Source organism: Chrysemys picta, chromosome 2 (genome assembly GCF_011386835.1).
Source record: "Chrysemys picta bellii isolate R12L10 chromosome 2, ASM1138683v2, whole genome shotgun sequence".
Classification (NCBI taxonomy): domain Eukaryota; kingdom Metazoa; phylum Chordata; order Testudines; family Emydidae; genus Chrysemys; species Chrysemys picta.
The window spans coordinates 161,569,449-161,587,742 of record NC_088792.1 but is presented as its reverse complement, the minus strand read 5'-3'; the positions used below and the strand labels follow the sequence as shown (position 1 = coordinate 161,587,742).

Below are 18,294 nucleotides of genomic sequence, written 5' to 3'. Positions count from 1 at the left end.
CAAAGGCACATAATTTAGGTTTTATACAGCCTAAGTGTTATGGAATTTAAAGAAGTACTATTCCACTAAAATGAGTGCAGCCACACTCTGCAGCATGGGGTACTGCATGAGAAGCAGAAAGCAAGACTTGCTAAAGCCCTGATCCTGTAATCTGCATCCAGGTGGAACCATAGGTCCGTTTCTCTCCTCCCTGTGCGCTTCAGGTCACGTCCTTCCCTTAAACTCAGTTATTTTCCTAACTCATTTCCACACTCTCATTTACTATTACTCGAAATACAAGAGACGGGACCCAACCTTCCCTCGCAGAATAATAGATATTAAGACCAGAAGGGAAGTTGAGATCATCTAGATCATCCTGTATAACACAAGCCAGAGAATTTCACCCCATTACCCCTGTATTCAGCCCAATAATTTATGTTTGGCTAAGGCCAAGAAAAGCATCCAGTCTTGATTTGAAAACAAGGGATGAAAAATCCACCACTTCCCTTAATAGTTTGTTCCAGTGGTTAATCATCCTCACCATAAAAAAATTATGCCTCATTTCTAATTTGAATGTGTCTCGCTTTAAATTCCAACTACTGGTTCTTATTATGCTTTTCTCCACTAGATTAATGTGGGTGCCAGAACTGCATGCATTACCCCAGCTCCAGTCCCATCAGTGCTCCAGAGTCAAAATCACCTCCCCACTCCCACTCATTTTGCTCAGACTGTAAATGGGAATCCATTGTGAACCATGCAATACTTAATTTGCACATGGCCAGCCAGAGAGAGATAAATGTCTCCTCCCCCCTGACAGACAGAAGTATATGTATCACCTTTTGGTGACCTGTCTTAACAGACCTAGTTATGTATATACAATAATATATATATATATAAATAATAAAATTTAATATATAATATTATATAATATATACTGTATATAATATTTTATTGTATATACATAACTCCTAACATTTTACATACAGACATGTCTCTGTGATTATGATGAGCAGTGTGACATAGACTTTCACTAGAGAAATTCAATGATATTCTCTGACAATAAGTAGATACCAGACCCTGTAACCCTTATTTACCCCTGTGCCCTCTGCCAGATAGCTCCAAGAGATCCTTGGGTGGGTCATAGAGTGTCATATAGAGTGAGTCCAAAATGCAAGATACACTCAAAAAGGAGAACATTTTTATTCTCATTAAACATTTAGCACAGAGAAGATTTTATCATAAAGCTTCCCAAGGTGGGAAGGTCTCACATGACTCTCTGCTCTTATTTCCCATTAATTAGTTACACAATGTGACTTCCCTTGCCCAAAGCCACCAGGCAAGAAAAGTATCCTCTAGCTCCCCCAAACAACTGTGCTTAGGAAGTGACTTTGAAATGTTTAGTGGGAATACTTACTCTCCCAGAAAGACAATCTCAGTGCAAATATCTCCCGTGTCCTGGGCCAGGAAGTTCCTTAAGAAAGCTGTCACGCTCTCTAGAGTGATATCACCGCAGACAACAATGTACCTACAGAAAGAGATTCAGAGAACTCTCTGTTATGTTTGAAACCTGTAGAGTGCTTATTATAAGCATGGCATTGTATGTTTAATTAATTAGCCACGAGATGTCTCTGTGTTCTATACAGAGTTCCAAACAGAGTGTGGTCCTGGGTAAATATGGCAACAAAGTTGGAACTCAAGTTGTGTGGAAGCCTTTTTGTTTGTATCTGTAGTTGTGATTGTGATTCTATATATCATGATCCTGTAGGTTAGAAGAGTTATTTTGTAAACAAGGGGGATATATAACCCTTTACAAGTATTCAAATGGTGTAGACACCAAAGGGGAAAAGGACTCATTTAGGAAGAGTTTGGGGGATACTGAAGAGAAGTTTAAGAGGTGACTTAATCAGAGTCTATAGGTGCCTACACAGGGACAAGATATCAAGTAGTAAAGGATTTTTTAGTCAAGTAGACGAAGGCATAACAAAATCCAAATAACTGGAAGTTGAAGCTTGACAATTCTGAACTGGAAATAAGATGCACATTTTTAATAGTGAGGGTAATTAATCATTGCAACAATTTACCAAAGGATATAGTGGACTCTTGTCAATTCAAACCTTTAAATCAAGAAGAGATGTCTTTCGGAAAGAGATAATCTAGTTCAACCACAGGTTATGGGCTTGATACAAGATTACTGGGTAACATTCTATGTCACGCCGGAGGTTGGAGTAGATGATCACACTAGTCCCTTTTAGCATTAAAATCTCTCAGTCTATGAATGTATAACTAGGAGTAATGAGGTAAAATTAAGCCAAAACTAATTTAAAATGAATATCAGGGAGAAAATGTTACAAGTGATTTCTTTAATACAGTGGGATACTCCCCCAAGGAAATGCTGGGAGCTCCATCACTTGAGTCAGTGAAAAACAGAGTTGGTTGACAAACAGGTCAAGGCAAATTAACGGACATATTTCCTTTTTATTTTTTAATTAAAAATAAAAAAACCCTCAAACTCTGAAAAATGTTGACCTACTGACAATCCCCCCCCCCATTTTGGTTGATATTTTAAAATTTCAATGACATTTTTCGCTGAAATTTGAAAAATGTCAACCGGTTTTACTGAAAAATAGAATGGCCTAAGCACTGAAGAATATACAGGAACAATCCTGCTTTGTTTGAAAAGGATGGGCTAATTGAAATGATAGGACTCATCTATCTGTAATTTATACTTCCTCTCTTCTTAAGTTATGCCAATATAGGCTGTAGTGTAGAAATAGCTTATGGCACTCAGGGGTGTGAATAAACCACCCCCAAGTGACACAAGTTACACTGACATAAGCACTTGTGGGCACAGTGCTATGGTGTCAGGAGAGCTTCTCCCGCCGATGTAGCTTCTTCCGCTTGCGGAGGTGGGTTTTTTATGCCAACAGGAGAGCTCTCTCCCTTCATCATCGAGCGTCTTCACCACACACACTGCAGCAGTGCAGCTGTATTGGTACAACTGCACGCTGCAGCGCTGTATGTATAGACATATCCTTAGAAAAAAAGCTCATCCTGAAGAGAGCTGTTGTTGACTAGATTACTAGTGCACTCAGATACTTTGGTGATGAGGGCCAAGATGGATGGGTAGAAAGATAGAAAGTTTCAGGCTTTGGCTCAAGTTATTTTGTGAAGATTCATATCATTCCTTATTTCCTCTGCAAAACAAAGAGAAGCTTACTAGTTAGGTTACAGATCAGATCAAAGACAATATAAACAATCACACTTACTTTCTCCCTTTCACTATCTCATACGAATCTTGGTATTGTTGATTGCCACCAACGATATCCACAATTTCAGGGATAAAATTTGCAAACAAGACCTAGAGTGTCAAGAAATACAATCCTGCTTAGAGACATCTCTGCTTTTCCCATTGTCCAAGGGTACTTCTCGTTGCATCCCCTTGCGGCTGTGTCTGGGGATTAGTTCTGTCCATTCTGACACCCATTTCCTTTGGTCGCTCATGCCATGGCCCCTCTTGCTCTCTAGAAGCTGCAGTGCTTCCACTTCATGGCTTGGCCCTCTGGCCAGATCACTGTATAGTTTTCCCTTTCTGGGGTAACAAAGTCTCACCAGACCAGCTGCCATTCCAGGCAGTCTTCCGATTCAAGACTGTTGCACTTCCCCAGTGGCTAGGACACCCAGGCCCTCCTTCTGCAGCTTTCTTCTCCACCACCCCTCTGGGTAAACCTTTCTGTCAGGGGTCAGAATCCCAGGGATTTTCCTCCCCCTGGGTTTCCGCCTTCTCTTGTCACTAGGCCCAGACAGTGACTGGTTTTATACAAGCCCCCTGGTTTTATACAAGCCCTCATCGACTGCTGTCCATCTTCAATTAGTGCTTGTCAGGGAAGCCTAAGTCTCCCCCTATGTGCAGCCTACTAAGTTAATTAGTCCTCTTCTGAGCCACGTTAACCCCTTCAGGCGTGGTGTGGAGTGAACACCCCATCTAACCCACCCATGTTAAATTTCAGACCCTAAATTGTGAGTCATTATAGAAGCTCACAATAAGGCTTGATAGTCCTACAGTCATCATAAAGACTGGGGGAATGCCCATTGGGTACATGTGCGATACAGGAGTTTTCTTGCTTATTTCAGGGGTCAATCTAGCTCAGTATCCTAGCTCTGACACTGGCCAATACAAGCTGCTTCAAAGAGAAGTACAAGAATCCCTGCAGTAGGCAATTATGAGAGGGGGCAACTTCTCCACACAGACACACACCCTCCAGATGCCTACTCTAGTGGTGGACAGATGATCTAGAGGATAAGGTATATAACTAGGGGTCAGATGACCTGTGTTCTAGTCCCACCTCACCCATAACCTCCCTATGTGACCTTGAGCAAATCACTTAATCTACCAGTATGCCTCAATTCTTCATCTTTAAAATGGGGATAATAGTCCCCTACCTCATAGGGCTGTTGTAGGATTCAGTTCATTAATGATTATGAGGTGATCAGATACAACAGTGATGAGTGACATATAAATAGATAAGATATTTTCCTAACTCTGATTAGTCAAAGCTTGTGCCCTGAAGCATGAGGGTTAATATATTAAACACTTGCAAAATTTTTGCTATTAAAATCCTGGGTATCCTTGTTAATAGATAAAGGCCATGAGCTTAGGAGGATTCAAAAAGGGATGGATATATATGATACCTTGTGGCAGTAAGTTCCACCGACTAATTGTTCATTGTTCAGAAAAAAAATATTTATTTTTAGCCATTTTATATTTGACACCTTTGGATTTCATTGAATGTCCCCTGCTTCTTGTATGGTGAGAAAGGCAAGTGAATGCCGTTCCCTGCTCTACTGCTAGTCATGCCAACATCTATCACAGTAGAAATGCTGAACCCTGAGCTTTGGTGTTGGCATGTTGGCATTCAAATCAACAGAGAACTGGCCACTTGTGGAAAGGAGATAATGGTTTCTTACCAGACCAGCGATGATGAAGAAAATCATGAAAATACGACCCAAGGACGTTTTAGTCACAACATCGCCAAAGCCAACTGTGGACATGGTCACCATTGTCAAGTATAAACAGTCAAAATAGCTCAGGGACTGGGAATTTTGATGGTGGACCCAAGGATCTCCACTATTCTCCACCTGCCAGAATTATAAAAGGGTAGGAAAGGGTTTTAATCCAAGATTTTGGTTCAGGTCCATCTCTAATTAATGAGTGTGTCATGGATACATTTCAGCCCATTCTGAAAGAGTCAATGCCTCTTGGAAAGGTTTGGTTGAGTGGCAAATCTTGCTGCTGTCTCTCTCTCTATTTTCCCATGAATGAAACAAGCACTTTTGTTGCTATAGGATCTGCTGCTTATTTCCTAGCAAGAGTCATAATAATCCTTTGCCATTGATATACCAGTTGGATGAGTTGCCAGCTGCCCCGTTCCAATATATAAATATATAATAGGGCTTACGTCCCTCACTTTCATCTGCCCCGTGAGCTAGGGTTGGGGAACCTCTTTGCCAGAAAGAACATAAATGAAATGTGCCCTGTTGTAGCTACATCCACATAGCTACCCATGTGACCCCCTGATGCAGACATGCGACAGCAGTGCAAAATGGGGCTTTCCCCAGTGCAGATTAATCTGGTAACACATCCAAGCAAATTGTGTTGGTGTAAATTCTGCTTTGCTCAGGTACAAAACGTCTGCATTAGGGATTTGAGCTGATGTCTAAAGTACCCTACTCCTTTGGGTGACTAATTTCTGAATCCACCTCACCCTTGTCCCCTGAAGTACCCTACTCCTTTGGGTGACTAATTTCTGAATCCACCTCACCCTTGTCCCCTGCCAAGGCACAGCTTGCCACTGGGCAGCTAAGAAGAAACTGCTTCCCTGTTTGTCCTATATTCCATTAACATTGCTACCATCATTTGGGGAGGCAGTGCCCCTACCCTTCCACTGATGTAGGCTGTCTACCCTATGGGGTTATGCTGGCATAGATATGGCTTTGTAGCTATGCTGGACCAACCTCTGTAATATAGACAGACCCTTACAGTGGTCTTTCAGACCAATATCTACTCCTGTCCCATCTCTCCCTAGTCAACGTCTACATTCCCCCAGCAAAATGTACAAAGAGAAAATCCCTTAGCACTGTTTTATGGTTATCCAGGAAGGATGTGGAACTAACTGTACATACCAAGTGAATAAATCCTGCAGCTGTGAGCCAGGTGCTGAGAACTGCAGCTAACAATTTGGACAGCTTGATTGAATTACTGAGGATAGGAGGGGGAAAAGCTCATTAAAGACATTGCATAAGTTATGTTACAGTTTCAACCGCCTGCATGACTCCATCTGCCTCTTGCAAGAGACCTCCGACTGGGCATAATATTTTTGATTTTCCTTCTTCCTTCTTAATAGATCAGCCAGAGCCACAGAGTTGGATATGGAATAGTTTGCACAGTTCAGATTCAGGGTCATGGGCCAGATGCAATACACAGATCCACATGGAATCCTGGATCAGAATTGTCCAGCAATGTATTACACCCACTTCCTCCATTTCCTAAGCCAGCCAAAATACGGAAGCCAGGAGATAATGATACATGGCAGACATCACTTGACCAGACTTTGACTTACCTCGTCCTGGTGATCTTGAGAAACTGCAATATTTTGGGAAGTTCTAACAATCTGAGTGCTCGCAAAAACCGCAGACCTGCAGGAAAACAGCAAAGGAAAAGGACAGAGAAAAATAATGTCTAGCAACAGGACCATGTCTCTCTCTCTGTGTGTGTGTGTGTGTGTGTGTGTGTGTGTGTGTGTGTGTAAGCACACATGCACACTTCTGTTTTTATCTGTAGCCAATGTCATATCAAACTTGGCTCCAGGACCATGTGCCTCTTGAGTTCAACTTACAAGCCCTCAAGATAGGGCTTGTATTATACAAAAATATAAGGACTGAAGTTCCCATATCTATAAATCCATAGTACATCCACATCTTGAATACTGCGTGCAGTTCTGGTCGTCCCATCTCAAAAAAGATATACTAGAATTGGAAAAGGTACAGAGAAGGGCAACAAAAATGTTTAAGGGTATGGAACAGCTTCCATCTGAGAAGAGGTTAAAAAGACTGGGACTGTTCAGCTTGGAAAAGAAACAGCTGAGGGGGGATATGATAGAGGACCTATAAAATCATGAATGGTGTGAAACAAAGTGAATATGGAAGTGTTATTTACCCCTTTACCCAACATAAAAACTAGGGGTCACCTAATGAAATTAATAGGCAGCAGGTTTAAAACAAATAAAATGAAGTATTTATTCACACAACGCACAGTCAACCTGTGGAACTCATTGCCAGGGAATGTTGTGAAGGCCAAAAGTTTATCTGGGATAAAAAAAGAATTAGATATGTTCATGGAGGATAGGTCCATCCATGGCTATTAGTCAAGATGGTTAGGGATGCAACCCTATGCTCCAGGTGTCTCTAAACCTTCAATCCCAAAAGTAGGTGGTAGGACATATTACTGGAGGTTTTGTCACATGACATAATCTTTAATTAAAGATTTCAGAGTAGCAGCTGTGTTAGTCTGTATCCGCAAAAAGAACAGGAGTACTTGTGCACCTTAGAGACTAACAAATTTATTAATTAAAGATTTATCTTTAATTCTTTGAGACTCCAGGACAATCCTGGAGGATTGGCAACCCTATGAAGGCAGGACTGGATGGCAGGGGGACTCAATACATTACTCTGTTCTGTTCATTCCCTCTGAAGCACCTGGCATTGGCCATCGTCAGACAACAGGTTAATGGGCTAGTTGGACCATTGGACTGACCCAGTATGTATTGTGAGGCCCTTTGTGAGGCGTAAATGAGGCCCAGGCCTTGAGGATTTCACCACAGAATGGGCACGGAAATCAGTCCATAGTGGAAGCACTGTACTCTCCCATTTGAATGCCTCGTGGGAGGAACACCTCATCCAGAGGCTCAGATGCTGAATGGGCATGGTTTTAAAAGCTAGACAGACAGATAAGCATGGCTGAAGCAGAACTTAAGTGGTGCATAGGACTCCTGCCAGTTCTCTTCATGGAGACGGTAGAGGCTGCTTTTACCCTTAGGGCCTTATTCTGCTCCCACTCACACAACAGCAGTTTCCATAGTGCAGGAAAGTCAAGATAAGAAGACACCTTCACCTCTGCGAAGTAAAATAATCCTGGGAACAAGATGTGAAATAACAATAATGGGGAACTAGATCTCCAAGTCCTACTTACCAAGCCAGTTCCTCTTTAAATAGAAGGCAACACAAATTGGAGGGATGGTGAAGAAGTCCACGATGGAGTTGAGCTCGAGCCAGAATCTCAGTTTGTTGTTTGCTGCCATGAACTACAGAAAACAGGCAAAGTCAAAGAGCATGAGGACGGTATGAGACTGAAGCACATCAGAGCAGAAATTAGGCTTCTTTTGCAGAATGCAGCTAGCTCCGCTCTCTCTCTCTCCACCCTGTGGGCACCCAATGAACGTTTCCCAGTGTTTTAAGGTTGGGCAGCTGGCAGCAACTTAATCCCTAGTATAGCTGAACTGCACTGACTTCAGTGGAGAATGGAATTTAAACAGGAGGATTTGGTCCATCATCTCACAGTCATAGTGATGAACTCCCTATCTCCACTGACATCTAGTTACCCATCTTTTTTTTTCTCATGGAATCTAAGTGCCGATGACACTGAACTAGAAAATCCAATGTTTGGCAAAACCCACAGCCGTCACTACCCAAATCTGTCATAAGGAAAATCGTATTTTCTAAAAACTTTGCCAGAGTTCTAATGCCAAAAACTAAGGGCATTTCACATCAGTGCAACCAATGGTATTTTAACAAATGCAGACTATGATCCACTCCTTGCAAGGGAGAATGGAGGTGAAATCTAGCTAATTGACTAGATGGTTTGAGGATTAGGGGCGAGGCACACATTGTTCACAGTGGGAGCTGCAGAAGGGTTTAAGAATTTATCAGGTTGAGGGAAAAAACAGATTAAAAAACAGAAAGACAGAAAATTCTTATGAGCCTTGGTAACATTTGTACCCAGGGCCGGCTTTAGCAAGTGCGGGGCCCGACTCGTGGGGCTTGTACTCACCGGGCGGCGCTCCGAGTCTTCGGCGGCACTTCGGATTGCGGCACTCCGGCCAGGGTATAGGGGCCGCGGGGCTTGCCGCGCTCCGGCCGGGGGAGCGGGGCCGCCGGGATTGACGCACTCCAGCCGGGGTAAGAGGGGCTGCGGGACTTGCCGGGCTCCAGCTGCGGGAGCGGGGCTGTGGGACTTGCCGCACTCTGGCTGGGCGCGGAGCCCTCTTAGGCGCGGGGCCCGATTCGGGGATTTGTACCTTGGCTACAAAAGCTAAGCTAAGGCAATCAGATCTCATGCTTCAGAGCACAGACATTGCTGTCAGGACAGGAAGGAAGTTTCTTTAATGAACAGTCAGTCTGCCGCATTAAGAAATGATTCACTTTTTTCTGAAACATCGGGTTTTCCTCACTGCCACCAATGGTTGGAACCAGTATGGCAAATCCTATGTTCCTAATTAGCAGCAACATGGTTCACAAAGGGGATACATCTATCTCAGTACTGATATGGCCCCGCCCCATCACATGGAACCTGAGCCTCACAAACTCTTACGACACTTAGTTTGCAACACCCGTGGAGGTAGGGAAGTATTTTTATCCTCATCTTACAGAGCAGTGAAATGTCTTGCCTAAGCTCACTGCGGGAGTCTGCGGCAAAGTTAGGAATTGAACCCAGATCCTGATACCCAGTACAGTAACATAACAATCAGACCATCATCCCACCATAGTTAACAACGCTGGGGAGAGATTCTGATAACCTTGTTCATGGCAAATAATGACTTACTTCACTATTTTGGTTAGTATGGAGTAATGTCACATACTATGTCATACTATGTGATGAAGGATATCAAAACCTAGCCCTTTGTAATGATGCCCCTGGACTGGTATTAGGACATATTCCCTCTTGCTATCAGAAATGTCCAGTCTCGCTTACATATTGGAATTTGAGACATGATTCTGATCTCATGCCAGTTCCATACTGGTGTAATCCCATTGATTTCAGTTGAGTTAATTCCTGCTTCATATTGTGGTGAGAGGAGAAATAGTCCCTTCATGTTCCTTCATGCTGTTAAATTATTTCCAAGTACTTATTATTTTAACTCAGCTTGATTGTAAAGTGCCCTTACCCGTAATCCGAAATAGAAGAGGAAGAATGCATTGAAGCTCATATCTATAGAAAGCGTGTGGTCTGTGAAGTAGTGCTCTACTGGGCTAAGGGAGGAAAAGTCATCATCATTTGCATTGACATTGCTCTTTTCACGCAAGAATCTCCAAATGCTTGACTAACTAATTTATTAAACTCTTGCAAGATGCCTGTGAATTAGGGATTATTCCTCCATATTTTTGATGATTCACAGCCTGATCCAACGCATATTAAAGTCAATAAGTCTTTCCATTCAACTCAGTGGGCTTTGGATCAGAACCAAAATGAGACACGGGGATTAAGTGATTTGCCCAAATTCACACATGAAATCAGGGGCAGAGCTGGGAATGGGACCCAAAATTTGAGTCCCCTAATCTAATCCATACTCATCTGTAGTGCCATCATGTAAGAGAGGCACTGGCAGAGTCTAACACAAACAAAGTTGAAATGCGTGTGTACCTGCATGATGTCATTGTCCCATTTACACATTTAGGTCCTGATCCAACATCCATTATAGACAATACAGAAACCTGCAATGGCCATTGATCTGGCTTTCATTTTGGTTGTGGAATTTTCCCAAACCATAGGTTAAGAACACACCAAGCAATTTAAATCTCTGCTTTCTCAGTGAGTTGGGATGTATAAAATATCAGGTTTGCATTAACATTAGTGAGTTAGATTAAATTGTTTTTTTGAATCAGGCAAATTTATTGGACATCTTCATTTTCATACCATTTTATAAGACACTTATTTGCAGGGTATGTCTACACTGCAAGCAAAGGTGTGATTGTGTCATGGGTAGGCATACCTGTGCTAGCTTTAATCTAGCTAGTGCAGATAACAGGAGTTGTGAAGACATGGAAGCACAGGCTTCAGCGTGGGCTAGCAAACCAAGTACATACCCTGGCTCCTCGGCAGACTTGAATTTAGGCAGCTAGCCTGGGCTGAAGCCTGAACTGCCAGTTGTTACCCACTCTAACTAGCTTAAAGCTAGCCAGGGGTATGCCTATGCATGATGCAATCACACCTTCACCTGCACTATAGACATGCCCCAAGCGTGAAATCATAGCCCCACTGAAGTCAATGGGAAAGCTGCCATTGACTTCAGTGGGGCCAGGATTTCACCCTGAGAGAGCACTAGATTCTCACACCTGCTATCTCTGGCATGCCGCCTATGCCAGAGTTGGCTGTGAGGGCTGCCTTAGGAGCTGGCTGTGCGCCAGCTGAAGACTCTTCCATGTTGGGGGCATTCTTAGCTGGAGAGATCTGGCCAGCTAACCTGGCCTTATAGGTCAACCAGTTAAAAACTTAGTATACTTACTCTTATTTATATCCTATTCTCTCCATGAGAAAGTACTTGTTTGTTTCTTGAAAAGAAACTCTTTTCCCTCTGTAGCTACTCCTAACTGTTTGGCAGGTTTCTGATGTCTTGGGATTAAACACAATATTGGATTGCACTTGATGTATAATTCTGCTTCTGAGGTTTACCCTTGCTGTTTGAACTCACTTCAGTTTGTTCCAAAGCTTTTATATTTTATTTATTTTGTTTTAACATTCCATTTTATTTTCCCAGTGTTGTGCAGCCGTCTAAATAAAGTGTTGAGAAAAGAAACACTGCTGTGGCATATTAAATTGATCACGAGGCTTTACATACTAATATATTTTTTACCCCTGAGCACTTCCTGTAAGATATATGTATTTGGGTGAAGATTGCTGAGGCCACAGTAGGATTCCTACTCAGTCTAGTTATTTTATTTCTGTCAAATTGTTTACAAAGGTCAGATTTTCAAAAAGACCTCAACTCCCATTTGGGCACCAAAATAAGAGGCCAGATTTTCAAAAGAGTTCAACACATTGGGTCCTGAGCTCCTTTGAAAATCTGGCCTCAATTGTGGGTGTTGAGCACATGGAGATCTGGCCCTAAGATTGTTTGGAAAAAAATTAGGTCCATGAGGGGAAAAGAAAAAAGAATTCAGTTTAAGGAAATTTGAGCAGAAGAATGTTCATGGGATGTTTTCCTTTTCTGGTTACATTATATAATTCGGTGAGTATATTTATACTGCAATTACAGTGTAATTACATTTTAGTTATGCTTTCTTGCACCTCTAATTATTACTAAATTTGCAAAACTGGAAGTTTAACTGTATGACTAAGTGGGTGATTATAGTGTAAATACAATATAATGAATGTTCCTGAAAGCTAAAAATCCACATATTAAGTATGAAATCAAAGAGATGATAAAATGTAATTCTGTAATGTAGTTAACTTCTGGTGACATGAATAAGTGGTAATTAGTTATTGTAACTACAGTGTAACTACAATATAATTACAAACATTTAATTTTAAAGTATAGCCCATTTTCTTTCCCTTTTGCCCAGGAACACCAAGAGCTCTGTTGTGCGAGTCTTCTTTAGAACAATAACCTTCTCATTGGTGAGTTTCAATGGGATAACTCAAAGAGGATATTATCACTACCTGACTTTTTAGACCAGAGCATGTCACAAAGAATACAATTACATTTCTACACTGTCTTGTCCTGAGAACAGCAACTGCATGTAAACATAGTCCCTTCTTTCTCAACATCAGATCTGTTGATTTTTATGGACACAAATGGGATTCACTCTTATTAGCAATTCCAATCAAATGCAGCTGTGCAGAAACTAGATGGATTCTATTCTGCCCGATGCATCATCAGTAGAATAATCAGCTATCTTCTTTATTGCTGTGGATGATGTGAGAAGCAGCTGGATTTTGTCAGCTTGATATTATTTGACTTTGCTGCACCAGCAGTTGGAAAAAAAAGATCATTTAACTCCTAATTGGAGCCAACTTGATTTGGAGTTTGCTATAAGAGACTCTATTATCTATCTAGTTATTTATATGCCCTCTCCTCACCTTAGCATCTGAGCAGTTCACAGCTGTTAATACATTTATTCTTACAACAACCCTGTGAGGCAGGGAAATATCACTATCCCTGTTTTTCAGCAAGGGAACTAAGGCAGAGAGAGTTTCAGGGTCAGAGGTAAAAAATGCTCCATCCCCAGAAATGAGGTCAGATGATCAGAAGTGATTTCCAGAAGCCCAGGTGGGAGCTCCAGGATGCTGAGCACTGTACTTTGGAGAATCTGGCCACTTTACTTAGGTGTAGGGTGACCAGACAGCAAGTGTAAAAAATCAGGACAGGGGATGGGGGATGGGGGTGGTAATAGGTGCCTATATAGGGGAAAAAAATTGGGACTGTCCCTATAAAATCGGGACATCTGGTCACCCTACTTAGGTGGGAACTGATTTGAAAATCTGGCCCTAAGTGACTCAGCAAAGGCCACAAAGGGAGTCTTTGGCAGACTTGCCAATTGAACCCAGGACTCCTGGGTCCCATTTTTGGATTTTAACTATAAGGCCACTTCCTCCCTAAAATAAGGCTATCATCTCCAAATAAGCCTAAGGGAGTTAGGCATCCAACTCCCATTGAAATTCAGCAGGAGCTGGGTATGCAACTCTATTAGGCTCCTTTTGCCTGTGTTTGTAGACACAAGACCACCCTTTAAGAACATATATCATTTTGGGCTTTTACAGCTTGTTCCCATGTATAAGGAAGCAATAAACATTGTGGATAAATGCCTAGATTCTACTTACAAGGCACAGTTGATAAAGTAAATGATGAGGGATCCAATACTCAGTAGGAACACCAGTATCACCTAAAAACATAGGCATCAAGCAGGAGATGTCATGTTACTTGCTTGTCTGAAACTGACATAGATTCCAAAAACACGTCTAAAGCATCCCCTGTGGAATTTATCTGTGACTTTGTGGAGAAAGTCAGGAAACAAATAATCAGTTACCTGAGCTCTGTGACAAAGGTGGGAAATGGGTTTTAATTTAGATCAGTTACAACAGATTCTCAGATGTTGTTAATCGACATAGCTGCAGTAAAGTCTAATGTATTATGCCAGTTTATCCAATACACAGAGTAAGGTCAGATAAGTAAGGCAATAAGTTCTGATGACAAGTGGCAGTAATTTGACCCAGATTTTGGGGAAATGAAGGGTGACTGTTGATGGATCTTCTTCCCAGTACTATATGGTCCAGGTTTTTGCCTGATTTTGTCTAGTTCATAATGTTTATTTGACTTAGATTGTAAGCATCCTGGGAGGGAGATGTGTTTTCTTTTATGATTATGTAAAGCAGTATGCACATCTACGCAGCACTCTGCAATAAAGTCCCAGGTACATCTAAGGATCTGTGTATATTAAAAAATTGGGTAGATGCAAGTTTCTCTGTGTATTAATTCGGAATAACTTTTAGACCACTTCATTTACAGGCATTTCTTCTGCAGTCATCATCATCTGCATTAGTGAACAGAGATCATTACCCTTTGGAAGGTCTTTGATGGAAGGAAAAGGTACTTTCAGTCTAGTGGAGTGACATTAAATAAAAAAATAAATTGCTGTCATAGTTGACCCGTTGGGTGCTTGCCCCCTTAACTGAGACTGCCAGTACAGGGGCCATGAGGTCTGAGTCCCTTTGATTATCCACAGGATAGAGTGACTATGCAACCTGACCCAGCAATCTGCCTCCATCCTGACCTGGAGTAACCCCAGGATTGTGAATATCTACCATTTCATTTTGCGTTCCTTCTGCTTAGGGAGACTTTTCAGATTCCGCGCCCAGCCCAATCATGTCTGGTTAGAGGAAAAGGGTGAATTGTTGTGTGTGGTTCACTGGAGCACCACCAATGGACTTTCACTTTGTTACAAAAGTCTCAGAAAACTTGTTCAACTGACCTTATCATCCCTAGCAGGGGATGAAACCCTGCCAACCAATCCACTTACCAGCACACGCCCCACACATGTTTGAGCTGACAGCATCATCTCCACTGACTCCAGGAAGGCTCCTTTCCAGCGAATTGAAATTTGCCTTGTTTTGGGCAGCCACTGAGCACGTTGTTTGTGCTCCCCCTAAGAGTGACACAAATAGTTTGGGACCCTAGGAAGTACCAGAGTTTACATGGCTTGCTAGGATCATGAAAGCCACTGAATGGGATCCTGCAACATACATCCAGTACAATACGCAGACTAGAAAGAAAACCTAGATGGTGCCTAGTCTGCAGCTCTCCCAGGTTAGCTAATGGGAAGAATTCCCTTGGATGAGGTGGCCGGAGCTGTCCTGAGCTTCGCTTTGCTAGAAGTCATGCTGGTCAGATGTAACAGAATCCTACTGTCACATCACAACAGCATATAGGTTAGTTTCTCCTCTGCCACATGGTAGTCACATGACCGCATAGTCAATTAATAACTGTTTGGAGTCTAATGAAAACAAATTGTCAGAAGAAAATCAAACCCCCACAAACCACACCCACAACACACAAACCCAAACCCACAAATATTCACCTGAGCGCAAACACACAGAACACATACACACAAATACTCATATGCACACACACTATTCTGAAAAGAAAGCAGTGAAAGTATTCTTCCTGCAAACAGCCACGTAGGTTTATCACCGTCAATAAGCCGTATAACTGCACAACTTAAATGTGAGTAAACAGTATTCCAGAGTAATCAAACTTCATGATTCAAGATATCAGTTGACTGCCTGCAGGGAATGGAAAAGACATTTTACCCCCATGCATAGCACTATGAATTTGACCAGATCCATTATGCTAAGTTTGCTAGCCTTTCTGTTTGGGTCACTGTTTGGGATAGGATACAGGACTGCCTGGACCAGTGGCCTGTCTGATGAGGGAGTATTTTATGCTCTCATGGATGACATATGTCAACAACACTTATGTTATGGCCCTTTGTAACCTTGGACTGGAGGAAACTGGGTCAAATTCACCCAAGAGTAAGCCAGCATATCTTCTATGGGGTTTGTGAGATGTCGCTCCTGCTTGCGCCAGGAATGAATTCAACCTATGAACTCTGGATCATTTAAACATTGCTCTCACGTATGCCTTGGAATATCCCAGCTCTGGGTTATTGCTTTAATTTGACCTGCAGGATTCACCCCTTTGCTTTTCCCTTCTGTGTGACCCCAACACGACCCAGGACTGGGACTTTCATTGTCCTTGAAGCATCATCTAACTTTGATTAGCTTACCACATTTGCGGGCTTCTTTCTTGTCCTATAGGTATTGCTATTAATCAGTAGAACATATACCCAATGCGGATTTATTCTGTGGGTAGAAAACTGTGAGCATCTCCTCCCACCACAATATTCAGACACCTGCATTTTAGGTCTGATTGTCTATTAGTTTCCTTTCCCTTTCTTTTGTAACCAAATTTAAAAGGCCCAGGACTTCCAAAATGTAGATTTTCCCATGTCAGCACCCAAACATGCACTACTTCAAGAAGACTTTATATTTACCTTTGTGCTGAGAATGTACTTGGAGATGAAATTGTAAGCATATTTGCCTATCCTGGCAGCTACCATGAGGAATAGGCCTCCTAAGAAAACTGACAAAGAGGAGAGGATAAAAGCGAACTGCGCATATTTTGTACAGAAGGTTCTGTTCTCAGGCAGGTTAGTACTAGTCATTTCCCTCTGCCTGCTTCTTTCTCAGCTTCCTCCACTGCTCAGCTGTGACATTCTAAGACACACTGTGCTTTTGTAGTATCATTGTGACATCGTTATCAACATGCAGCACTGTGATGTCACTGCTATTACAGGAAGAGAAGAGGTGGAGATGCAAAAAAGATGTCTCTTATTATTAGGGATACAGGTGTATTTTTCTTTGCAGTCATAACACATTGTAGTACATGCATCTGATGAAGTGAGTATTCACCCCCGAAAGCTTATGCTTATGCTCCAAAACGTCTGTAAGTCTATAAGGTGCCACAGGACTCTTTGTCGCTTTTTATAGATCCAGACTAACATGGCTACCCCTCTGATACTTGACACATTGTAGTACTGTTCACTTCATAAATAACCCCTAGCTTTTTCACTGAAAATCTTTCAAACAATTCTACTTTCAAACTCTGATCTTCTTCTTCTTAATAAATAATATTAGTATAGAGAGAAAAGATGGTTTTGTGATTAAAGAATTAGACTGGATCTCAGTAAATCAGGGTTCAATTGCTGGCTCTAGCACAGTATAAAAAAAGGGGCATCTCACAGTCTCTCTGAGCCTCAGTTTCCGATCTACAAAACAGGGAGAAAAATCCTTCCTTTCTTCCATTCCTTGTTCATCTTGTCTATTTAGATTGTAAACCCTTAAGGCAAGGACTGTTTCTCAGTACAGAACCATCTCAGTCTGGAGCTCTAGGCATAACTGTAATATAAATAATAATGCCATAAAAATTGGGGTTATTTGCCAAATTTGGATCCAGAAAAGCTTCAACTTTGGGGCATCCATAACATTTGGGGCAGGGGTGATCAGTTGAGAGTTCTTGGCTGGGTCCATCAGTTCAAAGAGAAATACAAACAATGGGACATTTGTATTTTAAAACAAGAGGTGATGAAAAGGGCTCAGATGGCCAGAATTGAACAAGGGAACTCTCTTTATCTTCTGTCTGAAGACTGGTTTATTAAACTTCTTCATCAACATATTTTAAGGAAAAACTAAGTTCCGCTCTAGACCTCAGTTTCACAACCATCCAGGAAAGAATGGGAAGCAGATCTGATTGACACTAGAAAAGTTTCTTGCAGTGTTCTTGTAGCTGTTTTGATGCTAGGCTATGAGAGAGACAAAGTGGGTGAGATAATATCTTTTATCGAGCCAACTTCTGTTGGTGGACGAGACAGAGACAAACTTGTGATCTACACACAGCTGTTCTTAAGGAGAAGTTGCTATTCTACCTTTCTGTCCAAAGGTGGCAGCATTTCCTTAGCTAATAGCTGGCAAGCTATTGCATTCTGATATAAGAAAGATTCTTTGAAGGGTTGGTGTCATAGCCAGGCCTTGGCCAGAGGAGAGAAGAACAGAAGAGGAGTAGCACAATATGCCATAGTCAATAAATTGCTCAATAAAAACAACACCCCATCTTCTTCCATTCAGGCCCAGCCATCAGATCTGCAGCTGCTAAGTTGGGTTCAGATGCAACCAGTTAACTCGGTACTTTCTTTTCTTTTCTTTTTTTTTTT

General features: G+C 41.9%; 1 protein-coding gene across 1 annotated transcript in view; it reads right to left on the bottom strand.

Moving 5' to 3' along the window:
* Positions 1-16,749, bottom strand: part of KCNU1 (potassium calcium-activated channel subfamily U member 1) — an 86,622-nt gene extending 69,873 nt beyond the window's left edge. Inside the window, exons 1-10 of the mRNA XM_065582464.1 lie at positions 16,579-16,749; positions 15,046-15,171; positions 13,850-13,911; positions 10,197-10,281; positions 8,225-8,336; positions 6,597-6,672; positions 6,160-6,235; positions 4,945-5,115; positions 3,246-3,337; positions 1,394-1,504 (exon numbers count right to left, since the gene is read on the bottom strand). Of these exons, the coding sequence (XP_065438536.1) occupies positions 1,394-1,504; positions 3,246-3,337; positions 4,945-5,115; positions 6,160-6,235; positions 6,597-6,672; positions 8,225-8,336; positions 10,197-10,281; positions 13,850-13,911; positions 15,046-15,171; positions 16,579-16,749 (1,082 nt within the window). The remainder of the gene's footprint in view (positions 1-1,393; positions 1,505-3,245; positions 3,338-4,944; positions 5,116-6,159; positions 6,236-6,596; positions 6,673-8,224; positions 8,337-10,196; positions 10,282-13,849; positions 13,912-15,045; positions 15,172-16,578) is intronic.
* Between the last annotated feature and the right edge of the window lie 1,545 nt (positions 16,750-18,294).